The 26,661-nt window shown below is 49.2% G+C and overlaps 3 protein-coding genes across 13 annotated transcripts; 1 reads left to right on the forward strand and 2 right to left on the reverse strand.

The window, feature by feature from the left end:
- Positions 1 to 417: 417 nt before the first annotated feature.
- On the reverse strand, positions 418 to 10,693 carry Atg9a (autophagy related 9A). Of its 8 annotated transcripts, none has more exons than XM_048458820.3 (16): positions 10,500 to 10,693; positions 9,507 to 9,561; positions 8,981 to 9,112; positions 8,825 to 8,868; positions 7,910 to 7,974; positions 6,702 to 6,863; positions 6,425 to 6,566; positions 5,174 to 5,922; positions 4,938 to 5,091; positions 4,650 to 4,829; positions 4,023 to 4,271; positions 3,657 to 3,835; positions 3,435 to 3,552; positions 2,166 to 2,388; positions 1,864 to 2,009; positions 418 to 1,464 (listed from the first exon to the last, which is right to left on the reverse strand). In XM_048458820.3, the coding sequence occupies exons 3-16, from the start codon at positions 9,081 to 9,083 to the stop codon at positions 1,459 to 1,461; spliced, it is 2,520 nt and encodes an 839-aa protein (XP_048314777.1). In that variant the 5' UTR covers positions 9,084 to 9,112; positions 9,507 to 9,561; positions 10,500 to 10,693; the 3' UTR covers positions 418 to 1,458. The 8 variants fall into 8 exon arrangements, with proteins under 8 accessions (XP_048314777.1, XP_048314778.1, XP_048314780.1 ...); XM_048458821.3 differs by having other exon boundaries at positions 9,507 to 9,564; XM_048458823.3 differs by having other exon boundaries at positions 10,489 to 10,693.
- A 146-nt stretch (positions 10,694 to 10,839) lies between these two features.
- Ankzf1 (ankyrin repeat and zinc finger peptidyl tRNA hydrolase 1) lies at positions 10,840 to 17,581 on the forward strand. 3 transcript variants are annotated; one of them, XM_048458830.3, is made up of 14 exons: positions 10,840 to 11,103; positions 11,214 to 11,391; positions 12,757 to 12,863; positions 13,088 to 13,190; positions 13,287 to 13,480; positions 13,848 to 13,960; positions 14,043 to 14,190; positions 14,413 to 14,641; positions 14,775 to 14,918; positions 15,843 to 16,326; positions 16,466 to 16,577; positions 16,680 to 16,847; positions 16,979 to 17,064; positions 17,252 to 17,581. In XM_048458830.3, exons 2-14 carry the CDS (start codon positions 11,244 to 11,246, stop codon positions 17,373 to 17,375), a joined length of 2,160 nt encoding a protein of 719 aa, XP_048314787.3. In that variant the 5' UTR covers positions 10,840 to 11,103; positions 11,214 to 11,243; the 3' UTR covers positions 17,376 to 17,581. The 3 variants fall into 3 exon arrangements, with proteins under 3 accessions (XP_048314787.3, XP_087760686.1, XP_048314789.3); XM_087904560.1 differs by having other exon boundaries at positions 10,840 to 11,391; XM_048458832.3 differs by lacking the exons at positions 10,840 to 11,103; positions 14,043 to 14,190 and having other exon boundaries at positions 11,176 to 11,391; positions 13,814 to 13,960.
- Positions 15,731 to 26,657, reverse strand: Glb1l (galactosidase beta 1 like). Of its 2 annotated transcripts, none has more exons than XM_048458829.3 (17): positions 26,478 to 26,657; positions 25,257 to 25,396; positions 24,924 to 25,090; positions 24,562 to 24,712; positions 24,185 to 24,245; positions 20,966 to 21,060; positions 20,694 to 20,868; positions 20,558 to 20,616; positions 20,341 to 20,462; positions 20,203 to 20,243; positions 19,893 to 20,011; positions 19,544 to 19,618; positions 19,342 to 19,431; positions 19,087 to 19,200; positions 18,517 to 18,648; positions 18,112 to 18,327; positions 15,731 to 17,956 (listed from the first exon to the last, which is right to left on the reverse strand). In XM_048458829.3, exons 2-17 carry the CDS (start codon positions 25,323 to 25,325, stop codon positions 17,693 to 17,695), a joined length of 1,950 nt encoding a protein of 649 aa, XP_048314786.2. In that variant the 5' UTR covers positions 25,326 to 25,396; positions 26,478 to 26,657; the 3' UTR covers positions 15,731 to 17,692. The 2 variants fall into 2 exon arrangements, with proteins under 2 accessions (XP_048314786.2, XP_048314785.2); XM_048458828.3 differs by having other exon boundaries at positions 25,257 to 25,408.
- Positions 26,658 to 26,661: the final 4 nt, after the last annotated feature.

Below are 26,661 nucleotides of genomic sequence, written 5' to 3' on the forward strand. Positions count from 1 at the left end.
TAGCCAGGGTTCCCATTGGCCAAGCGTGAGGAACGCAGAAAGATGGGCTGAGAGCTGGGTGGGTCACGTGTTCAGGGCGGGAAATCTGACCTCGAGTCCGACTGAGGACCTTGACCTCCACAGAATTGTCCACCCACCCCGCCCTTTAATAGCTAGCACACCGTAGCCCAGCTGGTCTCGAACGCGCGCGTCGGTTCCCTTGTCCTAGCCATCCCGTACTGGGTTTCAAGCATGACCCAACAGGAGGACTTGGTTTTCTTCGGTGCTAGAGATGGAACCCAGAACCTCATACATCAACAAGCAACTGAAAATACGCTGGAAACAGCCCTTCTCGTTTCCGGAGTCTCCCAGCCAAGGCTCTTTACAGTCCGAAGATCCCACCCAGCTGTTGCATGAGAAAAAGAAGCCACAACCCTCTCAAAGTCCCTTCTTTATTAAGGGTTATCAAGCTGAATAGGGTTTCCCACCCTGTCCTGCTGCTGACTGGGACAGCAGAGTCCACCACTTTCGGCATAGTTTACCTTCCACAGTCGAGCAGAGCTGGGGAAGGATGTAGGGGAAGGGTAGGTGCTGAATCCCAGCGTGCAATGTCAAAGCCCTTGGCTAGGGTGAGTCCGTCCCCCTCCCCCTTCACTCTCCTTTAGGGAAGTGAGGATTGCAGGGCAGAGCTCTCCTGCTGGGATATAGATGACTGAGGTCACAATCCTGCCCTGCCAGTCCCCTTGTGCAGGTGGGAGGAGTACAGTAAGCAGCAGTGGGGCCCAGGAAAGCCTCAAACTCCCAAGTGCCCATCCTAAAAGTTGAAGATTCATCCTGTTCCTGCAATTTAGTGTCAAAAGATAAGTGTGAGGGGAGTTGAGAGCTACGGCTCTCACCTGAACAAAAAGCAAAAGCCGAACAGAAGGGGGCAAGCGAACAGAAGAGGAGCAAGCAGCACACACATGCCCGTGATGTGCAGGGAATAGGAGAGGTGAGCTGGCTGTAGCACTGGATGAGGATGGGGGTGAGGTAAGGGCCACAGCCTGAGCTGCTCAGGTATTCCAGATGGGGGCTGGGCTGCAGGGGTGGAGGATCCAGGCCCTGACTCCCCACTCCACAGTTGGCACAAGTTCTTCTGCTTGGCAGCTTCTGTGGTAGGAAGCCCTCCGGAGACTTGCAGGGGTGGATGCAAAGATGGCAGTACTGGGAGCGGGCTGGGGACCAGTTTCTAGCACCACACTGAGCCAAGGGAGTCCTGGGGTTGAGGCCAGAGTCTTGTGTACCCCTAGTCTCCAGGTCTCAAATTCTTCTTGGGCCATGGCAAGCCCAGTGTTGGCACCTCCCTTGGCCAGGCAGGGACACACAAACACCACACACGTGGGGCCAGGCAACACTCAGAGAAGCCCTCTTATGGCAGGCAGATGGTTGGAGGGCAGCTGTTGCCTCCATCTTGGAGCGTGGGGACCTCTTCTGCCTTGTCTATACCTGTAGAGAGAAAATGACGGTGGTAGACAGTCTTCAGCTATTTTCTTGTCCTACAGAAGTCTAGAAATAAGGGAAAGAAAAAGCTGGAAGCCTGGGGGATTAAGTCTTGAATTTCAAAAGGTAAAAAGGAAGAAAAATTTTTACAAAATTTATTTGTCTATGGGTATTTTGTCTGCGTGTGAGTCTGTGGATCACCTATGTGCAGTGCCTGTGGAGACTGGGGTGACAGACAGTTGTGAGTCACCATGATGCTGCTGAAAGAGCACCCAGTGTTCTTAACCACTGAGCCATCTCTCCAGCCTCAAGAAAGTGCCTTTTGAAGGGGAGGGGACAACATTATGTGCACTTCACTCTAGAAGTTACTGCTGCTGGCAGCTGTTCTTGGCCTCAGAGCCCTACCTTGTGCACTTGAGGGGGTAGCTCATCCTCCGAGCCCTCCTCTGGCACGGGCTCTGGATGTCTTGATGCTGACTGTCCATCTTCTGCCCATCCTCCCAGGGGCAGCCTAGAGAAGTGAGAGGGAGCCCGGGGCACTGTGCCAGGATCTGTAGAGAGAAGCAAGAACACAAAGAACAATGTGAAGGTTCTGGGGACTATTTGGAGGATTTGTCTCCTTGGACCCCATCCCTTTGGTCTTTTTCTCTTTCTGAAGAACCACCCTTCCTGGAAGCCTCTTTGCTTCTATTCCCCCAGTCGGATACCTGTGATGCCCCCGTAGCGCCTCTGGAAGCCCCCATGCAAGGCGGCGGTCTCGGGTGCTCCAGGCCGGGGCGTAGCACAGGGATAGCTGGCAGACCGGGGGATAGGTTGGGGGGCCCGGGCACCCTCTCCCCCATCTTCAGGGGCACTCTCTCCACTCTCATCACTTTCCCGGCGGTGCCACACATGCCGCTCGGGCTCAGCCTGGGTCTGCTGCTTGTGGAGCTGGAGAAGCGGGGGGGGGGGGGGGGGGGCAGGGGATTAGTTGAGGACAGGAGGGGTTCTATCTGAAACAGCCATACCCACCGCAGTATCTCCCATTCCCACTCACAACCCTCACCTAGAATCTTACATATACAGCATACAAGATGTGAGCAGTGTACAACAGAGGTGTGATGCTTTATAAAGTGTCTTGAGTAGCTCAGGTTGACCCTGAACTCAATGTGTCATTGAGAATGACCTTGAATTTCTGGTCCTCCTGACTTTTATCTCCCCTGGGATTTCAGATATTTAGGTAGTGCTGGGGATGAAACTCCCAGCTGTGCACATGCTAGGTAAGCACTCTATTAAATGAATATACCCCCAGCCCTCATTTTACCCACTCTTTGGTTAAAGAACAAGTTAACAAAGTGTCTAAGTGCCAGGTACTGTCTTGGGTACTCGGAACAGAATTACCAGTCCTTGTGGGGCTTGTACACCAGTAGTGGTGGTTATGAGAGAAAACTCATCATAAACTATTAAATAAAAGCAAAAACTGATGTTAGATAGCACCAGATGCTATGGAGAAAAAAAAAACAGAACAAGAAAAATTAGGACAAGAAGAACGAGGCCAGCCTGGTCTACATAGTCAATAGTCAGACTGTTTTAAAAAGTCAGTAATAAAAGGGAGGGGAGGAGAAGAGAAAGGAAGGGAAGGAGAGGATTAAGGAGGAGGAGCTGGGTCTGGAGGCACAGGCCTGTAACCCCAGCAACTTAGGAGGCTATGGAAGGAAGGTCACAAGTTCAAAACTAGTCTAGGTACTGAGTGAAAATGACTCTCAGAACAGTACGGCTTGCCTGGTGTGTTCAGAGCCGAGTCTAGCCCTCAGTACATCACAGACAGGAGGCTGTTACTGAGAACCATTAGAAAGTCTTGGAAAGAGGAAGAGAGAGAGAGGACTCCAGGAAACAGGAGCACACTACTGGCTAATGATGCCATCAAGCACACATGTGAAAATGGAGACTACAGAGCAGTTGAGAGACAGGGACTGTCTGCTCAGCTGGCCACCCACCTGGTGCACATAGAGGGCATGAAGGCTCATCTCGGTGGACGCGTATTCTGACAGCACCAGGCTCTGCAGCTGTCCCTCCCACACACTGCTCCCGGAGCTGGCTGTCCTGGCGTCCACTCTGTTCCTCCCAGCACAGACAGACAGCAATCAGTATTTTCAAGATCTACACACGTTTTGGTGGGCTACTGCTATGCTTCCCCATCGCGACCCAACTCCACTCACCCAGAGCCTGTCATGGTGCTGGGAACCCGGCCTTGGGGGGCCTGTCCAGGTTGCAGAGGGGAGAAGGAGCGGAGGGCAGAAGCGACTTCAGCCCTGTGCCTGGAGCCCTGCAGGTCTCTGGGCAGTGGGGGTCCCCGGCAGGATGAGCCAGCTACCACATTTGCAATAAGACTCAGGGGCTATGAACAAAAGGAGTGAGCAGAATTCTCAGGGCAGGGCGAGGCTTCTAATGTCCTGAACCTCATGACCCAGCAGTCCAGACTGAACAGAAAGGGGAAACCTTCCACCCTGTCACCCCGTGTCCCGTGCTTATTCCCCTCACTGGAGAGCACTGTGCCCACCATCACCCAGGCCCTAGATACACACCTCGGACTCAGACTGTAAGGACTGAATGGACGTGAAAAGGGCATTCTCAGGGAGCAGACCACCTTGGGCAAGGCCAGCAGCTGCTCCATCTCGCTGAACCTGCTCCTTGAGGAAGCCCAGGAAAGCGGTGCTCTCACGAGGTGGCTGCCAGCCAGGATTGGTGATGGCGAAGTGCATGAGCGACAACTCGGTCTTCCCGTCCTCAGCCTGTTGGTACACCGAGGCCTCGGTCTGCCCTCCAGACAGCCACTGTGCAGGGAAGACGGCAGTAAGAGCAGGCCTGAGTGCTCGCAGCAACTCTTCCTATACCATCCCCGCTGGGAAGAGGCCTTGGCCCCAGAGGATGGTGACCACAGTGCATGGTCATCGGTCCAGAAACCCCGATGTCCACACACTGGGTCAGTCATTTGTAGTGCACTTTTCTCAAGGGAGCATGGTTGCTGGTTCAAATCAAGGCTGGAATCCAGTCAGATTCCCAGTGACCACTGTGCACCTGGCGCAAGGATGCCTGTAGGCAGGGCTACCTTTTTGTCATTTGCTGGCTCTGAAAGGATAGCTTCTGCAGTTTTCCCAAGGTGATTACGTGCCAACATCGTCCCTGACCATCCGCCCTGACCTCCCCAGTACCTGAGGATGACCATGCTGGCGAACATCCATCTGAGCAAAGGAACAGGTGTCTCCAACGCCGACAACCTCCACTGTGAAGTTGCGGAAGAAGTCTATAATCTCCAGGGCCCGTGGGCGCAAGCAGAAAATGAGAATGAGGGGCGTGACAATGGGACTCAGCAACTCCTCCAGGATGAACACCTAGAAGGGAGGGGACCGAGGTTACAAGCAAGCCGGAGGAGACAGCCCGGCCCTTATCACCAAGGCACCAGTCAGTCTCTAGCAGGCCCTAACTCCAACTCCACTCACTGCCTTGTACTGGAAGAGCTGGGCAAACTCGTCCCGGGTCTGCGAGCGGTGGGCATTACCCTGCCAGTGGTCAGGCATGTAGTGGATATGCGCGAGGATCACTCGGAGCAGCTGCTCAGGGCAGAATACCATGTGCTGGTCTGGGATGAAGGACCTGATGGGATCAAGTTCATGCTAAGACAGAAGCCTTTCCCGGAATGCTGGCCCGCTTATTCCCACCCAGTGCTCCGGCACACCTGCACACGGTCACCGTGACTCCTAGAAGTGTGACGGTAGTGAGGACATGTTCCACAGCCAACACATCTTCATCGTAGATGGTGAGAGCGATGAGCACAGCCAGGATAGAGCCAGCGAAGAAGGCACCGTTCTTGGCCAGCAGGGTCAGCAGCGGTGACAAGAAGCAATTCATGTACTTGGAGGCGGGCTTGTAGCCACGGTTGAGGCGGGATTGCAGCTCATGTTCCAGCTCATTGAAGTGGCGGAGGTAACAACGGCCATACAGGGACCAGCAACGTGCTCCCAAGGCCCCGGGCTCTCTCTTCAACACCTCGGCATAGCTGAAGAAGGCATAGAGGATCTGCCAGATGAGGATGAGGGGACACAGCAGGAAGTTGGCGATGCCGATCCACAAGATGCGGTTGCTGAGGCGCTGGGCCAGCTCCAGTCGTTGTCCCCCCCGTTTGTACTCAGCCTTGAGGCTCCATTCATTGAGAAACAGAGAGCCAGGTCCCCAGAAGAGGATCAGCTCAAAGTTGTACTTGAGGCCACGGGTAAAAAAGACAACCTCTCCAAGGCCAGGCAGGCGGAAGCGCAGGGGCAGAAGGGATTTGTTCACCAGCGCCACCATGTAATTCTGGAAGCGAAGGATGCGATGGTAGATGTCCAACTCGGTCAGCTCACGCTTGTGGATGCAGATCTGATGCTCTTTCTGTGTCTGCACAATCCGGGCCTGCACTTCCTGCCACGTGCAATATGGAAGGGCCGACTGCAGGGTAGGGTGGACAAGAAGAGACAGCACAGGAGATGTTACCGGACCTGCTGTTCTAGTTCAGATCTGGAATGCCCTTCAAAGGCCCATGTGTTAAGGGTTTAGTCCCCAGGAAGAGGTGCTAATAGCAAGTGGTAGGATGCTTAAGAGGTACAGCTAGAGGGATTACATTAGGTTGTGGGGACTGTTCTTGGATGAGGTAATGGGGACTTTGGATCCTGCCCCTTCCTGCCTTCCTCTTTACTTCCTGGCTGCCATGAAGTGAACAGGCTTTCTGGCATGTGCTCTTGTCATGATATACTGCCTCACTTCGGTACCAAAGAAATGGAACCAACCAAATGCAGCAAAAATCAGTCCTTTGTCTTTATATGCTGACCATCTTAGATATTTTCTCCCATCAGCAGAATGCTGACTACCACTCCTACCAGAGTGACAGCTATGAACATGTGATGCAAGATATCTTAGGCTATGCTGCTAATGGCTCAACTTCTGGTCTTACCATGGGGATACGCAGAGCATGCAGGTAGAAGGAGTGGATCTCCCAGTAGCAGCAGATATTATAGATGAACTTGATAAGCCGGTGGATCCAGAAGACACCCGCAATGACCAGGATGGTGATAAGTGAGCCATTTTCCTGAATCCTGGTAAGGAAAAAAGAAAGGGAAGTAGGGTCCTGAGGCTAGAGCCTTAGCGACATATTCTGACGTGTGAGTTGCCACCTCACACGCCGCTCTGTTCTCTGCTCATTAGCAGTGTTTCAGGGCCTTCATCTTTACCTGGAACTACAGACTTGGGCAGGCAAAAAGGCATCTGGCAGAGTGACCTTGACGGGCTCGGTAGGGTGAAGACTGTGGTTCACCATCTTGTTGGCAAATAGGATGTCGTAGTCCACACAACTAACCAGGAAGGTGGTGAAGGCAACCACAAAGAGGAACTGCCTGGGAAGGTGAAAAGAAAGGATGCAGGCCCAGAGTTAGGGAGGTGCTGGTGAAATAGCGTAGAGCAAGCAATGAGCCTGGGAACCACTTAAGACGGGAAAGGAAAGGGGCCAGAGGATTCCTAGTGGGCTCTGTCTACTGCTCAATCTCAGAAGACCTTTTAGGCACAAATGGCTGCTACTGTATTTTACTCTTAGGCTCAGGTTCCACAGAAATACCAAGCTTTCCTTCACATCATGATAATCTGCCAACATCAGTGGACTTGATTTTCAGAGGTTTTCTGATTATGGCCTATGGTCTCTAGCCTTTGACGTGTGTGTGTGTGTGTGTGGTTTTCCACAACAGGGTTTCTTGGTGTAACAGTCCTGGCTGTCCAGGAACTTGCTTTGTAGACCAGGCTGACCTTGAGCTGAGAGATCCACCAGCCTCTACCTCCCAGGTGCTGGGACTGGAGGTGTGCGGAGTTACCACCACCAAGCTAGTGAACTCCTTTCTTATCATTAAGAAAGACAAAAACAAACAAAAAAAGCAAAAAAAAAAAAAAAAGGAACTCCCATCCCACTGGGTGTGGTGACTTGAGTCTTTGGCAAACTTATGAGTTCAAGGTCAGTCTAGGGAGTCCCCCAACAGACAGGAATACCTGAAGAAGCCCTATCTTAAACAAACAAACAAAAATCCTTCCCTTCCTAACTTCTCTTGCAACACTAGACTTTTTCCCCCACTAAAAAGACTCTACCCCTGCACCAGAGCTACTGTGCAGCCAGACAGATACAGGCTCTTTCCTAAAACCTCCCCACTGAACCACATGTTTCCTCCTACAGTCTTGAGAATGAGTATGTTCTTGTGAAAGACACAGAATCTGGGAAGCTCTTCATGCAAGAGGTAAAGCTCTAAGTTTTGATACCATGCTGGTCCTTAGCTGGAAAGGTTTGCAGAGTTTGGGGCCTAGGATTGAGTTGCACTGGCAGGTGTGGCCAGGCATCAACAAGAGGGGAGGACTGGGAGAAGCATCTTTTTACCAAGCACCCATCCCTTTGTATACTTACATGAGTTCAAAAATCTCTCCAATGAGCATACACGTGAAGCCATTCTTCTGATGTAGATTATAAACGTGTAAGTGTTAAGAACAAATGGCCAGGAAGCAGACACTTAAGAACACAAGACTTTGATGTCACCAAGTGCCAAGCTGAAGTCCTGGCTCTGTAACTTTCTGGAGTGTGATTGTTAACCAGTTACTTCTTTAAGCCTTGTCCACAGTGGCAAATTAATAGTGGCCATACTTATATCTCAAAGTATTTAACACAGAATGACAGTCAAAAGACATTATTACCATTAACAATCCTATTAGAAAAGTTCTTATAAATTAACATCCTATAAAAGTTCTTCATGAATGAACACAAGTGCAAATAGTTCTCTGTAAATATGAGGCATCGTTATAATTTTTTTCTTTCATGACAGGGTTTCTGTATAGTGTTGGCTGCCCTGAAACCTGATCTAGAGACCAGGCTGGCCTTGAACTCACAGAGAACCACCCGACTCTGCCTCCCAAATTCTGGAATTAAAGGCGTGGGCTACCAGGCTGGCCTTGAACTCATAGAGCTGCAGCAGCTTCTGCCTTTCCCCTCCCCACCAAATTCTGAGATTAAAGGCATATGCAGCCTCCACCCAGCTAATTACTTTAACAATTTCAACAGGGCGGTGGTAGCACACGTCTTTAATTCCAGCATTTGGGAGGCAGAGGCAGGAGGATCTCTGAGTCCAGCCTGGTTTACAGAGCAAGTTCCGGGACAGACAGAAAAGCCTTGTCATGAAAAACCGAAAAAGACAATCGTTATTTCAGAATGAGTTTCATTTCCTTTTCTATAGACTGGAGTGGAACTCATCCCCATTTCCCATCAGGGACCTAGCTCAGAGAAAGGCTAAAAGGTGCCCAACCTCCAACCCAGAGACACAAAGGATATTCGAGAGAAGAAGAGGTCAAGGTTCTCGATGTGGTGCCAAGGTGCTGTGAAAGCAGGAGTAGAGATGTCAGACTCCCTGACCGCCCTGCCCCTTCAGTGTTCCTCCAAGAACTCTCAACTATGCTCCCGCTCTGGCTGTTGCACCCCTAAACTCACATTTGCTTCCCTCAGCCACATGCACCAACAGGTCCTCTTCCCCTGGGGGTGAATCGCTATAGGAGGCCTCTAGGCGCTGGTATTCAGTGTCAAACTGTGCCATCACCGCAGCCCCCTGTCCACCTTGTTAACCTGCCATTGGTGAAGAAGAAAAGAACCTGTATCAGATTCAGGCACTGTGTATTTGCTGTCCTGCCCACCAGGCCAGAAGGAATAAGAATGAATCCTCGGGATTTGTCTTTACCACTAACCCCTTTGACTCAAAAGCAGAGCAGGGATAATAACCCAAAACCAGGAAGCTTGGGACTTGACGGCCCCTCAATTCTGGTTGTCCACTCCCAGAACCTTTGCTGGGTGGTTACTGTGTCAGAATCTGCCCCTTGGGTGTGGGGTGGATCTTTCATCTTCCGTCCAATAAGGAGAAAGTTTCCTCCCCCACCCCTCCTGGAAACCCAGGTCTCTCTAGAAACTAACAGTCTGGAAACATTTTTGTAAACAAATGTTTAAGATAAGCACATGGCCCTACCAGCTCCATGGACAGCTTCTGCTCCACGCCAGTCCTGGATGCCCTGGTTGGACAGCTGCTGGAGGAAAAGGTGTCAGGCCTCAAAGGGTGGGGAGTAGGGACACAAAGGAATCTCACCCTCCCACCCACCCAAGCCCCACTAAGAGATGGCAATGTGGAAGAGGCACCTTCTCAATCGTGACCGACCTCTCCTGGATGTTCTATGTAGAACCATCCATCTAGTTCTAGGATACCCAGGAATAACTAAATGCTCAGGCCCCGGGGAGACTGAGTCAATACAGGTCAGAGTCTACACAGCTCTTCGGGACTGTTTTACCTTTAGTCCACCTCAACTTCAGAAATCAGACATGCTTTTCAGAGTCCAGAAAAGCCCAACGAGAGTCTTCTCTTAAGATTTTTCTGGACAATCCCTTCTGCTTCCCTAGCATCAGAGACCTAGGCAGGCATGGCTTCTGGATGGGAAATTCCCAGTCTATGTAGACTTCAGATCCCAGTTGAATAAGTGGGTTCCCTGGGTGCCTAGAGCCAGGTGGGGTCAAGGATATGGTATACTCCCAGTCTGTGAAGACTCTGGAGACGGTGGATCTTAGATCGACTTGGTCCCAGAGGGAGTCCCTCGGTTAGTGAAAGCGGTGTGCCTCAGGAAAAACACTCACCTGGTCAGTGTAGACCCAGGGCCCATGGATCTCCCCAGGAAGGGCCTGTGCTCAGGGGTGTTTACGGATGGTGGAGGGGTCGAGCCAGATCTACAGCTGATATCCCTGATGGGCTGGGATGCCTCCCCAAACCCAGCCACCTAGACCTGAGCACAGAGCGCCCCAGGGTCGCCCGGCCCCAGGCCGGGGGCTAGGCTCCCAACAGCGGACAACCCGGCGCGCGGCCCCGGCGCACGCGCGCTCCCCTAACCGCGCGCGCCCTCTATCAAAACATTCTGACTGCGCGCCCCCGGCCCGCCCGCGGCTCCCCTTCCCCCGCTACGCACCCCGAGCTCACTTGGGGCTCTGTGGGCACCCCCCGGCCAGCTTGGGTCTGGGTCTGAGGATTCCAGTTACCAGCCTCGCGTGTCACCGCAGGAACTGCGACCCGGGCGATTCCAGAAGCCCAGTCTGTTCTGCTGGGCTCGGCAAGACCGGGAGCGCTAGGCCCTCCGTCTGTCATTTACTGTCACCCGCAGCCAGTTTGACCAATGAACAAAGTGGGTGGAGACATGGTGGCCAATTCTTGGCCTAGGGGGCAGGACGAAAGGTTGGAGGCGGGTCTTGCAGAGCAGAGGGCCAATGGTGTGTTCAACGCGGTGCGGGGTTGGGCTACGGGCGCCGCTGTATGTCCCCTTCGCCACTCCGTAGCCACCAGATTGCGGTGTTGCAGAAATCCAGTTTTCGAACGGCAGGCGTGCCTGGGGCTCGGCTTTCGGGTCCTTAGTGGCGGCTTCTGAGGGCGGGGGCCGAGGGACGAGGTTCATTCAGCATCGGAGCTAGTCGATCGGTTGGGTAGCCTCCGACTGGTAACTGCTGGACTCGATTGGGGTCTGGGTGCTCTTCGTTTCACTTTCGTAAGACCCTCACCTGTTTACTGCAGAATTGATTCATGGTAGCAGGTGAGGGCCGAGGGGTTCTCTACGTAGGGATGGCCAAGCCGGGGCGGCTGGAGACTCGGCCGTAGAATCTTGTCCTGGAGGGCTGTTTCTCCCCTCCGTTTCTGTTCCAGGAGCTGCTTTTGAGTTGTTCTGCTTCAGCTATGTCGCCGGCTCCAGGTGCAGCCCTGGCTCCTGCCTCGGTCTCCCTGTTGGACCTCAGCGCGGAAGCTCTACTCGTTCGGGGCTTGAGCCTGGTGAGCCAAGCTCCCGCGGAGGCTCTGGCCGGGGCGTCGCGTGCTCCTTGCCCAGGTATCCGGGATGCTTTGGGGCGGATCTATGAAGAACGTCACAGGGTTCCGTGGAGTCTTGTCAACAGGGCCGACTTTCACACCGTCATTTTCCAGTTTAGAAATCCACACTGATTGTTTCCGTTGGACACCCCCCCCCAACATATGTCAACCTTGAGTAGTTTACAGCGCTGGCCCATAAATTGTCGCCAAATAAGTCTCTAGTTTTTATATCTCGTCACGTTAATACCACTGCTTTAAAAACACAGTTCCTAGGTCTGTTTCAAATTGAAGTGGACTCTAGTAAGATCTATTCCCTTGTAATACAAACTAAGTTACTGATTTTATACGTTAGTCTTTGATTGTGTTTTCTTGCACTTTTCTTAGGTTGTCCGTCCATTGTAACTGGAACGATAAGATGTAAATTAGTATCTAGGAACTGGTTTTATATAGTTAAAAGTAATTTTAATCTGGGAGTCGTGGCACACACCTGTAATCCCATTACTTAGGAAACAGGCAGGAAGGAGAAGTCAGGGTTCAAGAACAACCTAGACTATAACAAAACAAGCTGAGCGGTAGGTGCAGGACTTTAATCCCAGCACTCGGGAGGCAAAGGCAGGTGGATCTCTGTGAGTTCAAAGCTAGCCTGGTCTACAGGGCGAGCTCCAGGACAGACTCTAAAGCTACACAGACTCTAAAGCTGTCTCCAAAAACCAAAACCAAACAACAACAACAGAAGAAAAAATCAGTAGTAGACCTGAGTACTACGGAAGTATTATCTTAGGGCTTACTGGGTAGGGAGCTGGAGTTCAGTTTTCTTTAAGACACCTTGAAGTAAGGTTTTGCTTAGGTATCAAGATGTGGTGAAAGACTCTCCATGGACTTGTATTCCTGGGTGTATGCTTGCTCATCCTCAGAGAGGCCACTATGTACATCCACAAGTTCACTATTGGGAGCAAGGGGGTGTAATGGGTTGCCCATTATCTGAATAATGTTTTGGTTTTGAGACAGGGTCTTGTTGTTGTTGTTTTGTGTGTGGCAGAGACAAGTGGATCTCTGTGAGTTCCAGGCCAGCCTGGTCTACAAGAGCTAGTTCCAGGACAGGCTCCAAAGCAACACAGAGAAACCCTGTCTCCAAAAACAAACAAACAAAAAAAGATGTGTGAGGTCTTAAAGTTACAACACCAAAAAGAAAAAGATTTAAAAGTATATTTATTATATAAAACATTGTATCGTCATTTATTTCATATTTGCTAGATCGTAAATTCTTGGAAGGCAAGACCATGATATCTTTTTTTTCTGTATTATCTTTTTAATAGGTATTCAGTATAGTTCTAGGTACTGTAGGTTCACTTTCTACTTTCAATTACCCTTTTCTTCTGTTCAGGAGAGAGCACAAGTTCAGGAAGAAAAGTATCCCCAAGTTCTCTGGATATTTCAGAGAAATTATTTTGTTCAGCCTGTGACCAGGTCTTCCAGAACCACCAGGAACAGGTAAAAGGCAAGGGTATCGGGCTAGCCGTTAGCAGCAGAAGTGTCCTGATGGGTGGGATGAGGTAGACTCTGCTTTACCTTAAGTTAATAAAGAGCCATACTTTGTCTAATGCACTTGGTACTACCTGGTTAAACTTCCTAGAGTTTTGTGACTAGCTTTGCTTACTGTACAGCACCAAGGCAGAATGTCTTTCCACCTTCTCCTCCCTTTTCCTTCACACCAGAGAGAACATTATAAACTCGATTGGCATCGCTTTAACCTAAAGCAACGTCTCAAGAACAAGCCTGTCCTGTCTGTTTTGGACTTTGAAAAGCAAAGCTCTACGGGTAATGCTTTGTATGGGAAAACTTGTATGGGAGCAGGAGGTGGGGGTGGAAGAGCTGCCATGGGGTGTGAAGAATGTGTCCCTTATCTATCTTCAGGAGATCTTTCCAGCATCTCAGGATCAGAAGACTCAGACTCCTCTAGTGAAGAGGACTTGCCGACACTGGATGAGGGGAGCGCTGAGTTTGAGAAACCTAACCGACCACGAGGATTCTACCCACATCGGGTCCTTTTCAACAATGCCCAGGGCCAGTTTTTTTATGCTTATCGCTGTGTCCTAGGCCCTCACCAGGCAAGTGACAGTGCAGGTGGTGTGATCCGTCTCAGCTTTTATATACTCTGCCTAGGTTTCCTTTAGCCAATGCATGTCTTATTTCCTACCTTCCTTTTGGGTTAGGCTATCGTACCTGACAGCATCGTCTTTAATTGAAACTGGCCAGAATACTGAAAGGGTCAAATGTAAGGGGATTAAGTCTAAACTGTGATTCTACCATTCCCATCTTCTATCACTACCTCTCCAAATCTCAAATATCCTTCTTTGTGAAATGGGAATGAGGTGAAGGTAGTTGTAATAAAAGAGATAATGCAAGTGTAACACATGGCTTCTTGCTCTTAATGTATGCATCATGTGAAATGTTTCTGTTGCATTTGTCATATAGGTTCCCCCAGAAAAAGCAGAGTTGCTGATACAGAACCTGCAAAGTGGAGGTCCCAGATACTACGTGGTGCTCATGGCTGCAGCTGGGCATTTTGCTGGTGCAGTTTTTCAAGGGTGAGAGGGTGCTGCATGGGGTAAGGATAGACCCTATTAACCTGAGAGCTGCTCTCCAATACCGAGTTTGTGCCATCTACAGAAGAGAAGTGGTGACACACAAAACCTTTCACCGTTATACTGTGCGGGCCAAGAGGGGCTCAGCGCAGGGACTTCAGGATGCCCAGGGTAGGCCATCACGTTCTGCTGGAGCCAATTTGAGGCGTTATAATGAAGCCATGCTGTATAAGGTGAGTTAGGTATCACAAATCTCTGTGATAGTCCTCTGATCTCTCAGACTTTCTAGTTTTCTGGGTAGACAATAGAATAAGGCTCTCTAGGAATTTTCTCATTCGTTGTCCCTCTCTAGCTCCCACTCCCTGCATATGATCAGAGGGCCATTGTTTTGTCTGGAGATTTTTTTTTTAAAGAGCAGGTGAAGACAGGCTGCTAAGTAGAATTACTTTATTCAGGATGTCCGTGACCTGCTGGCAGGGCCAACCTGGGCTAATGCACTGAGGGAGGCAGAAGCAATACTGATACGTACCCCACGCTCTGGCCGGTCCTTGTTCTTTGGAGGCCAGGGGGCACCCTTGCAAAGGAATGATCCCCGACTTTGGGCTATCCCCCTTACCACCCGAAGACCCACTTTTGGAGAGCTTCAGCGTGTGCTCCATAAGCTGACCACCTTACAGGTGTACGGTGAGTATTCCAGGCCTTATACACAGACCTGTATAGACCATGGGGTTTTCCAGCCTGTGAACTGCAGCCCAGTTGACCTGGGCTGGCTTCTTCACACTTAAGTTTGAGTAAGACTTTTCTTGTTTCATGGCAGATGAAGACCCTCGAGAAATGGTCAGATTTCATTCACCTGAGCCAGTAAGAGAGGAGAGGAAAAAGGCTACTGATAAAGAAAAAACAAAGGCCCCCAATGATGAAAATAAGGCACTTGGGCAGGATGAAGAATCACTCAAGCAAGGTTTGAGCACCATCTGGCAATTGTCAAATATATCTGCATGTCTGCCTTGGAAATGCAGTGGCCAATTTGTATAACTGACCCATCTACCAGTTGATAGGTGAGCCTTTAAACCGTACCCACACTCATCCACTCATCTCTACCAGTATCTGTTTATAAAATAAGGTATGTTGTTCTGAGACAGTCTCATTTTAGCCCCAGCTGGTCTAGAACTCACTGTGTAGCCCACAGTGCCCTGCAATCATGATAATCTTCCTGCCTCAGCCTCCCAAATGGCTGGGATTATACTCATGAGCCACCACACCAAGTTGCTTCCTTATTGAGGCAGGGTCTTTGTTGTCTAGCCCAGGCTGGCCTAGAGCTCTCTATGTAGCCCAGGCTGATCTTGAACTCACTGTCCTTCTGCCTCCAGTTTCCGAATGCTGGCACTACAGGCATACACTAACACATCCATCAACTGAGACATGCTAGTGACCTTGCCAAACCTTATTACTGCTCATAGATATATTCCTGGTACTTAGCATGGAGAGAATGTCTTGAGTTTGATTGGGTGCTATGCTTTGGACTAAGAGTTGCTGTCCTCTTTTTTTTTTTTTTTTTTTTTTTGAGACAGGGTCTCACTATGTAGCTCTGGTTGTCTGGGAACTCTCTTTGTAGATCAGGCTAGCCTTGAACTCACAGAGATCCACCTACCTCTGCCTCCCAAGTGCTAGGATTAAAAGTGTGCACCACCGCACCACCATGGTCGTGCTTTCTTCTACTTTGTCCTAACGGTGTTCACTGGGAAAGTCCAGGGACAGAATAAAAACACTTCATTTCAGGATGATCTGAGTATCTTTTTATAAATGTAAACCCATCTGAGGATGCCCACATCCTTCTACCCTCTCCCTATTCCTTAGATGGATCTAATATCATATTTTTTTCTAGGTTCAGAGTCTCAGGAAGAAGATGGCTCCCAAGTAGAGCTGGAGCTAGTAGAAGTGACACTGGGGACCCTGGATCTTCGTGAATTTGAGGTATTGCCCAAGCGAAGGAGGAGGAAAAAGAAGAAGGAGAGAAATCAAGACCAGCAGTGTGGGACACATGTGACTCTTCTTCAGCAACCTCAAGAAGATGCGCCATTGTCACAGCCAGACCAAGTGGTTACAACCCCACTGGACAGTTTGGTTGATGAGGCCAAAGCCCCTGGTCAGCCGGAGCTCTGGGATAGGCTTCTATCCGCTTGCCGAGCTGGGGAAGTTGAGGTGCTAAAGCAGCAGCTGGCTCCTGGGCCTGTCGACCCTGGAGTTATGTCCTTACTCAGTGCCCGTTTGGGCTCTGGTGGCTTTACTCTCCTGCACGCAGCAGCCGCAGCTGGAAGAGGCTCGGTAGTTCGCCTGCTGCTGGAGGCAGGCGCTGACCCCACTGTGCAGTAAGTATCTCCATCCTGAGCCAGTTAGGATGAGAGAGTGTAATGTGGCAGTTCCTGTTGGCACCTGATACTGTTTCCTTGGGTGATGCCAGGAAAAGCAGGAGGCAAGTTGAACTCCGTTTTGGGTTTTTGTCCTTAGGGACAGTAGGGCTCGGCCACCTTATACCGTAGCAGCTGACAAATCAACACGTAATGAATTCAGAAGGTTCATGGAGAAGAATCCTGATGCTTTTGATTACAACAAGGCTCGGGTGAGCTGGAAAAGGAGCTACAGAGTGGGAGGGCTTCAGAGAGCCTCACAAGGTCCTTTCTACTTCCTTGTAGCTTTGCAATATTTTTGGGAAATCCTCTAGGTGCCAGGGCCACTGACTCATGAAATGGAGGCCCGGCAGGCTACAAAGAAAAAGGAGCAGAAGGCAGCTCGACAGCAGCGGGAGCAACAGCGGCAGAAGCAGAGGGAGCAGGAGGAACAGGAGAAAGAAGAGCAACGGCGATTTGCTGCGCTCAGTGACCGAGAGAAGGTGAGGCCATCGAGTCCTGCAACTGCGAGGCTTCCATAAGAGTCTACCTCGACTCCCCAGATTGAGCTGTCATTTTCTGGGTGTGCTATTTACCTCTGGGACTCTTCTTTAACATCTGCTCTATTTTTCAGAGAGCTCTGGCTGCAGAGCGCCGACTTGCTGCCCAGTTGGGAGCCCCGAGCCCTCCAGTTCCTGACTCTGCAGTTGGCAAAGCTGGGTATGGGGGCCAGGGGATGAGTGAAAGGGCGGGCTTCTGTGTAGGAGGAGTCAGTTGGGGTCAGGAGAACAAGTGTCTTCATGGTGTTCAGTAGGATCACGGAGGGAATTTGAGATTCCCTGGGCCCTTTACGGGCTTAGGAAGGTTTGTGTGGCACCTGTCCAGTCTTTCTTCTTCTTTTGTTCAGACGCTGCTGGAGTTGTGGAGTGTCCCTCCAAGGCCTCATTCCCTTTCACTACCTCGACTTCTCTTTCTGCTCCACACGTTGCCTTCGAGACCATCGCAGTCAGGCAGGGAGGTCTTCTTCCTGATTTCTTAGAGCCACCTGGGGGCACCTCTAGGCCCCCGAAGAGGACACATTCAGACCTAGAGTTTTTCTTTCTCCTCATGAAGCTAAGATTATGTGGAAGATGGGGGTGGAGGACACTCAGGAACAAGGGCAAAGCCAGGGCCACAGAGGTGTGTGGAGCCAGTACTGTCTTTGGAATTTTAATCACAATAAAGTTTGGCAAGAGAACTGTATCTGTACTTACATTCGGAGGGATTGTAGCCTTTGATTCTTTATGGCCACTGTGGCCAGCACCAGAGGATCTTGCCCTGTGTCCCAGATTCAAGGGTCATCTTTCTTTCAGTGCCCACTTAACTCCATTGGTTCATATGAACTTTGTGTTTCTGAGAGAAAATAGGTATAGCCCCAGTGCAAAGTGCTATTGAGGATAGGCTTATCCAAAAATTGGATTTGGGGCTCACGAGGCACGTTTTCTAGCTCCAGCAATGTGACTTTGTTGATAGATCTATTAAGCAGCAGATGTCTTGGCACATATAGGGTCTGTTGTGGACCACGCTTTGTCCAGTACCGGCCTAAGTTAAACCCATTGATCCATACTTGACCCTGGGAGACGGGATGGAGTGGAAAAACAAAGGGTCAGCTTTCCATGGGGTGGAATTATCCCCTTTCAGACTTCTAATCATATTAGTAATTTCTATTCCCAGATTGTTTTTCTTGTAATGTGCACCCCACACTTCGACTACCACCATTAGCAATACCTTGGTCCATCCAGATAGATACAGAAACGTGTCTCCAAGTTTGCCTAACACTGAAAATGTTGTGGAATAGAAGGCAGGAACAGAAACAACTTGAGGCTGTGCTCTTTTCATCAGCTGCAGGGGGAACCACCACCTTATAAGCTTATCAATCTTGAGAGGGAACATAATCCACTCGGTGAGGAGTGTCTGCCCAAGAAGTGGTGGTTCTAGCAGGCCCTGTGGGGAAACAAATAAGAAGTTATTTCCTGTGTCCACACAAGGACCTACTCTATCCCCAGCCAAGCTCTGGGATGTAACTGGCCATGTCCACATCCTCAGGCACTGTTCTCTGCCTAAGCCTAAGGATGGCCCTGTTCTCCAAGAGAGGTGGTCAGTACTGGGGAAGAAAAGGCAAAACCAGCTTACCTTGAAGTCACTGTGGTTAGACCCAAAACTGAGCCTCCCCATATTCTCTAACAATATATCCAGCTTGGCCCCCACTTTCCCAGTCAAATATAGTTCCTGTTTCAAGTTCCGTTCCAGAACACCCTTGAATACCTGTGGATAATAGATGGGCTCTAGTAAGGCAAAGGCCCAGCATTTAGTTCTTGGCCACTAGTGAACTGAATAGTGAATCACACTAGAACACTTCATTTGGGAGACGATGTAATCATCTTGTTGGTAATCTACCATTCTGGTACTCTGCGTTCTTGAGACAGGGTCTCTATGTAGTCCAGACTGCCAAAACTCACTGTACAGCCCATGTGACTTCCCTCCTGCAGCCTCTGAGCGCTGGGAATGCACGTGTGCCCCACCACATCCCTGGGTAAACCATCCTTAATCATGTTCTTCCTCATCCTAGATGCTAACCTGAACCTCTGTCCATGTGGGCAAACAGGTGGGAAAAGGCTAGAAATGGGGAAACTGTAAAACTATAGGGTTTGGGGGGAAGGGAAGGAACTGAGGTAATAAGGTGGTTGGGACTTAGGTTCTTACCCCATCCACCATCACATAGGCACGGTCATGAACTCCATTATTTGGCACCCAGAATGGTGTTGGTTCAAAAACAGTGAAAGTCAGATAGGTCCGGTACAGCATAAAGCCATGGTCCTAGATACAGAAGAATGGGTACCTTAAGATGAACTGGTGATAAGGACGGACACTGTGAGGAAGATTAGTAGCTAGAGGAACTTTTGGATGTAGCTATTGAAAGAGTCTGCCATTTCCGTCAGATGTGAGTTTATGCCTTACCTGCTTGACAGCCTCAAAGGTCAGTGGCAAAACTGAACGGATGGGGCCATGGGGACAGAGAAAGTCTAGGAAAGACAGCAAATTCCCATCCTGTGAGGAAAAGGGGGCAACCAAATTGCTAAGTGTCTGAATTGAGGGCTGCTCAGAGTAAGTGATTCAGAAAACAATAGTATAAGATCAGGAAAGAGGAGGAGAAACTTACCAGGTTCATAGTCAGAGGTCCAAGCTTCATCCTGGGGCTGGGGGGAGGTAAAGGTCCCAAAGGAATTTCCTGGAACTGAGCCCAAATTCTCTCAGTAGTCATAGGAAAACCAAAATAATCCAAGGCCCTAAAAGAAGGTTCTTGACCTGGAACCCAGGGATGGGCTGCAGGGAGCCATGAAGACCCTATAATTTTTACAAGCATATAGTTCCCCCAGATGATCCTATATGAGTGGTAAACGCTTCATGGATTGCTAGGAGGGCCCTGTCACCCAGACAAACACCACCAGTGTGGAGGGTTCCTTAACAATATGGACATTCTCCCTTCTCCCCAGGTAATAAAAAGGCACCTTGCTGATGACATTTCGAAGTGCAAAAAACTTAGGTGTGAGATCCCCTGCTTCAGATATGGGTGCATCGTAGTCGTAGCTGGTAGTAATTGGAAGGAAGCGTCCCTTCTCGTCAGCACCTGGGTTAAAGTAATTTAATGAATTCAACATCTTCTTAGGCGATAAATTCTAAGCCAAGAGCTTTGTGCAGAAAGCCTTGTGATTAGAGGGAAAGTGGTGGTAGCACACAGCTTCTAGACACCCTCATCTGTCCAGCCTGAGATTTCAGCTCCTTGTCCCTCCCTGCTCCCACCACAGGGACGGTTCTCACCATTCCAGTATCCAAAGTTAGTACCTCCATGGAACATGTACCTAAAGTGGGGGTAGGTGGGAGAAAGGACCAAGTCGGACATATGAAATCTTAACTTAAAACCCCAACTCCCAGGAACATAATTGTGTCCCCAGTTACATGTTCACACTGGCTCCCAACTTGAGGATTTTTGCTAGTCCTTGGGCTATATCCACGCTGGACCGGGTGGAGTGGTTTTGGCCCCAGTAATCCAGCCAGCCTGTATAGTACTCAGAGTTCACCTAGAGGGAGAAGTGAAAGGGGCCACAGTGAGGTGGGAACAGAGCTGGTCCCAGGCAGCTCATTTTTCTGATTCCACTTCCTTATGGCTCCTCACCAATGGCCCATGGGGTTCATAATTCCGAAGCAAGGAAAATATTTTGGTAACGTTGTCAGCTGCAAAAAGAAACAAGGGTGAAAAACAAATATCACAGAGGGGCCCAGACACCACTCCCAACTCTTGTCTAGGAGACCTGGGCCAAAATCTATAGTGGTATAGAGTCCCTGGAGGGAACCACATTTGAGTCCTTGAGGCCCATCTGTGGTGAAGAGCAAGATCTTGTCTCCTAGTAATGCCCGAAAGAGGCCAGCCAAGTGTCTCATATACTTGAAGTCACAGGCCTTGTAGCTACCATATTCATTCTCCACCTGCCAAAAAGCAAAGAGAGTGTCCTGGCTGTGAGGTAATGAGGGTTAAGGATACCTTGTACCCACTTCTCTTGCCCAGTTCACTTCCCATTCATACCTGAATGCTAATGATGTTGCCCCCATTGTGGTAGAGAAACGGATATATCTTGGGCAGCAAGACGTTGAACCAGGAGTCCACAGCAGCAAGGAAAGCTAAAGGAAGGAGCAGTGTGCTCTGCTCATTAGGGTCCACTACCTCCCAGCCCCTCCCCAGCATCCTTGACAGTCTTCACAGTGCACAGTGGTACACTCCAGGCTGTAGCTTCCCTTTCCCTGGCTCACAACCGAATCTAGAGAGCAGTGACCCTTTTAGTATTCTATTGTCTTTATTTATTCTTTTATGTGTATGAATGTTTTGCCTGCATGTTGTGTCTTTGTACCATGTGCTTGGTGACTGCAGAGGAGGCCAGAAGAGGGCATTGGCTCCTCTGGAACTGTAGTTACAGATGGTCATGAGCTACCACATGGGGGCTGGAAGTCAAATCTGGCTTCTCTAGCAGTCAGTGCTCTGCTAGACCTAGTCTTAGGAGCAGTGACTCTCAGCGGACACTCTAGGGGTACAGGAAACTATGGTGTTTCCGAAGACTCCACGTAAGAAAACAGGCTAAACACATAATATGGAGCTATTAAATAATCATCTTACATCAAAGAGAGCTGTGAAATTTCACAGAAAAGTCGTGTTTGCCTTGTATGGACTCTTATCTAATGAACAGTCTATGTGATTTCACGTCTTAAATTCTCAAGTCCTATTTACTACTTTTATGTTTCCCCTCAACACCTTCATGCATCTTATTTCCTCTTTCTGACATTTGTCTCCTATCCCTCTTTCTCTAGCTGATGTTAATCTATGCCTCAATTCTTTATGCTCATGTTTTTAAATTTGCATTTATTTATTTGTATGTGTATGTATATGCTATTATGATAAGACAGCCGAGGGGTGATTTAGACCAGCAGATAGCAGTAGTTAACCAGAAGTAGTTAAATTCAGTGTTGTTGAGAGTAACACTGACATGAGTGAGTATGAGTGTGTGTGTGTGTGTGTGTGTGTGTGTGTGTGTGTGTGTATAAATGTATGTGCTGTGGTGGCACATGAATGAAAGTCAAACTTCAGGAGTCAACTTTCTCCATTTGGGTCCCAAATATCAAACTCTGGTCATTAGACTTGATGACAGGCATCTTTACTTATGCCTTAATCTTTTTTTTTTTTTTTAATAGACAGGGTCTTCCTATGTCGCCCTGACTGTCTTAGAACTCACTGTATAAATCAGACTGGCCTCAAACTCACAGAGATCCTCCTGCCTTTGCCTCCCAAGCTCTAGGATTAATGGTGTGCACCACACCACCTGTCTTAAAAGAAGTTTGTAATGACATTTATTTTGTGTGTGTGTGTGTGTGTGTGTGTGTGTGTATCTGTGTCTGTGTGCACTCAAGCCATGACACACTTGCTGAAGTCAAAGGATAACTTGCAGAAGTTAGGTCTCTCCCTTTTCCACACGCATCCAAGGGAATCAAACTCAGGCTGGCAGCATTGGAAATGAGTATCTTTACTTGTTGACCCAGCCCATAAGCATTCTTTTTTAATTCTTTTTGTTTGAAAAAAGGTCTTACAAGGTAGCCATGACTGGCCTAGAATTTTCTATGTGGACCAGGGTGACCTTGAACTCATAGATACATGCCTGCCTTTGTCACCCAAGTGCTGGGATTAAAGACATGTGCCACCACGCCTATTTTTTAAAAATCTTAAACTAATTATTTTCTTTTTTTCATGTGGTGCTGTATCTGTATGTACACCTGCAGGCCAGAAGAGGGCACTGGAACTCATTATATAGATGACTGTGAGCCACCATGTGGTTGCTGGGAATTGAACTCAGGACCTCTGGAAGAGCTGTCAATGCTCTTAGCTACTGAACCATCTCTCCAGCCCCTAATTATTTTTCTTTTTATGTTTCACATAAAGGAGGTCCATCTAAGCACATATAAAACCACATTTATTAATTCAACAAATATTTATGTGTGCTTACTATGCTTCAAGCACTGTTCTGGGTATATAGAAGGGAAGGAAACAGAAAAGTCTCTGTCTTGTGAATTCTCTTTCTAGGAGTGGAGGCAGATACACACCTGAGATAAACTACAAGACAGGAAAGGAAGCATACAATAGTTCAGTATGGGATGCTTAAAATTTAGGTGGCAGGAAGTATCACCGAAGGTGATTTCTGCAGAGGTGCTGCGGGAACACCGCATGCAAAGGTCTTAGAACCTGAGGCTGGCAAGTATTAAAGAACAGCAATGAGGGCAGTATGGCTGGGCAAGTGAGCGAGGCAGTGCAGCAGATACCAGAAGACAAGCCTAGGGCCTAGTGGATGGTTTCAAGGAGTATGTAGTTCATATTCTGAATGAGAGGAGAGCTTATTAGGGAGGTTTAAGTGGAAATATGGTATGATCTGAGATGTATGACTGACCCACTTTCATAGAACTTCAATGGCTGCTATACTAAGAACACACTACACAGGAGGGAAAACAAACCAGGAAGGGCAATGAGGGTGCAGCTAAGAGGCCAGCGAGGGGAGGTGGCAGCGGAAGTGATTGGAAATCATGAAATTCAATGCTGTTGAGAGTTATACTGACAAGATTTTCTGATGGCCTGAATACAGGGCGACACAAAAGAGTGTGAATGCGGGAGAGGTGTGCAGGGCTGCACTGCAGGGTTTAGAGTGCTTGTGTGGGGTGCAGCCCTGCTCCCTGAGACGGGAAGATTCCAGGAACAAGTAGCCAGCTTGAAAAGCCATGCCAGAAACTTAGTTTCAGTTATATCACTTTTGTTTGTCTAGGTAGAGAAGCAACATAGGGATTCAGTATGCATAGAGAAGTCTTAGAAGGAAGCTGCATATTTGGGAGTCATTAGATACTTCATGGGTTAATTCTGTCACACAAATGGATGAGATTACCAAACTTAGAACAAAATTAGAAAAGATATATATCCAAGTACTGCATCCTAGGACAGTCCAACACTTAGAGAAAAGGGAAATGGAGACAGATTGAAACTATAGAGGATAGTCTTGAACTCGTGATTCTCCTGTCTCTACCTTGTAGATGGGCTTGCAAGTGTGCATCACATGCGTGCTAGGCATCTCACATCATTATAAGTTTACTGTGCACAGGGACCAGTCTCTCAGTTCCCAGTTTCTAGCATTCTGCTAGACATGAAGGAAAGAATAAATGTATGACCTCCAAGTGAGGGAGGCTTGTTCAGGCACTCAAATCTTTTGTTTCAACTCACCTGGATCTGAGGTTCTCAGACGAATATTAGGTTTTCGAAGCAACCAAGATGGGAGACCTCCCTTGAGAAAAACATAAAGGCAACACATAAGCACACAGGGGTTTTGCTTCGCTTTGAGACAGGGTTTCACTCTGTAGCACAGGCTAGCCTCAAGAACAACAGTCTTCCTGTCTCAGCCTCCTAAGTGCTGGGATTACAGGATAAACTACCCCTTGAGCTGCAGATAGCTTTGTTTTTTGGGGGGGACAGTGGGGGCAGTAAGAAGGGAGAGAGCTGGGTATAGTGCTGGAAATGGCCCCTAGAGTATGAACAGAAAGGAGTACTTGAAGCCCCACAGTTACTTCACCTTTAGTTCTGCCCTTCTCCAGCTAACTCACCATCTCCCACTCTGCACAGATGTAAGGTCCTGGTCTCAGAATGACCAACAGGTTCGCTCTAGCTGCCTCATTCAAAAAGGCAACGAGGTCCCGGCTGCCGTTAAAGTTATAGACCCCAGGCTCTGGCTCATGGTAGTTCCAGGGCACGTAACTGAGAAAGGAAGATGTTAACAGGACCCAGAGGGAACTAGGGGACTCAGGATTTGCAGAGAGAGAAGCAGCTAGGAGGAGGTACTGGGAAGCCCTTCCCCACCCTTGCCTGAGAAGTCCTGGAGCTCAACTCCTTTTCAAACCCAGTCTGTTTTCCTGGAGACCCATTTCTAAGAAAGAATGACTGACAAGCGCTTGAGAACACTTCTTACAACTGTACAGCGTTGAGGCCACTCAAACGCATCTTGAGAAGCCGGTCGGCCCAAAGTACCGGCGGTACCCGAAAGTAATGTATGCTGCCAGAAACATAGCGGAACGGGACCCCGTTCAGGAGGAATCTGTCATGTTGCCGATCCACTACGAAGGAGCGAGCCTCTGTCTGCAAGGGAGAAAGCCTGACTCAGCAGAGGTCTGGAGCGAGGGTCAGCGTTTACCAAGTGCTTAAGAGATTGAACTGGCCCTGTCTGTGGTTGACCATCTCTCCTCTGCCGGTTCTGTTTCCCTCCCCCCGACACCCAGACAGGCAGTTCGACCTCTCAGTTTACCTGGGACAGTAGCAGCAGCGGTAGCAGCATCACAAGCCGCAGCGGCAGGGAAGGCAGGTCAGGCGGCATCTTCGCAGCCACGGCACTTAAAGTGTTCTTCTGCTCTAGAAGGGCTGCCCCACCCGTCACGTGGCGGATTCCTGGGAGGGAACCTCAGCAAGCAAAGGGGCGGAGACCACCTCAAGTTTTCAGGCAGTTAACCCGGACTTTGCCTTTTGCCTGCAGCCACCCACCATCCGCTAGTTTATAAAATCCTCTACATCTTGCTACTCAAAGTGCTGTTCGCTAGTTGGCTTCATCAGTATCACTTGGGAGCTTGCTAGGAATGCAGAATCCCGGGTCCTACCCCAGACCTGCTACACCGAACTCTCTGTAGGGTGTCTTGTGACGAGCAAAGAATCTGGCACATATCAGTTTAAATTTATACGAGTGGCTATATGAGTGAGAACTAAGGGCTAAAACGGGTTAAGAAGCAGTGAAAAACGTAGAAAATCTTCATGGTGATCATGACTATGAAAAGGGGTAACTGGGTTACAAGGAGTCTGTTTGGCCACTCTTTTTTTTTCTGGAGATGCACCCCTTTCTAATATATCTGCCTGTCTAGGCAAAAGATGTAAAAACAAACTGCATAGTGCAAAGACTTGGAAATCCAAATGTCCTCTTCTCCTGCCTTCACAACTGTAAATGTAAGAATCCGGGTAGAAAGTACGACGATTTCTGTTTATTGACACATATTGAAGGCTATGTGTCATATAATATACGAAAGATGTTGCATTTACGCTTGAAATAATTATCATTCTCATCTTTCACACGAGGAAAATGAATTAAGTGGCTGTCCAAAGTCACAATTAGTTCAACAGAGCTGGGATTGGAACTAGTCAGTTTGGCCTCATAATTCACAACCCTTACTCAGCCCTAGGTCCTTCTGTCTTACAGCGCGGGAGGGGGGGCAGTTAGAAACTGAGAGGCGAAATCACTTCCTGGAGGTCACACTAATGTGTGATCATTAGGACCAGACTTAGAAACTGGCTCTCTGGTTCAAAGGAGCACTCCTACACTACCTAAGGCAATGGAACACAGGCCAGAGGTCTGAAAGTGCTATGGGATCAGACCTCCAGGCATCTAAGGGCCAGCACCCATCCCTCCCTGGACCCTCCTCCAAGCTAGACTGTAGAAGGCTATTTTCTGACTCCAGCGCGCGGGAAGTATGAGGCCTCCTACCTCCGACATTGGGAGACGGAGGTCCTAGGGGCCTCAAGTAGAGGCCGGCTTTGCTCCCCTTTGGTACAAGTCCCTGCGTCTTGACCCTCACTGAAGGCCAAGAGGGAACCCTCGAGGAGATACAGAAACCATTCCACGCCCCCAGATCTAGCCGGGCCCCCCGCTTCTCACTTCCGGGTCCCCA

This window comes from Myodes glareolus, chromosome 1 (genome assembly GCF_982192425.1).
Source record: "Myodes glareolus chromosome 1, mMyoGla1.1, whole genome shotgun sequence".
Taxonomy (NCBI): Eukaryota; Metazoa; Chordata; class Mammalia; order Rodentia; family Cricetidae; genus Myodes; species Myodes glareolus.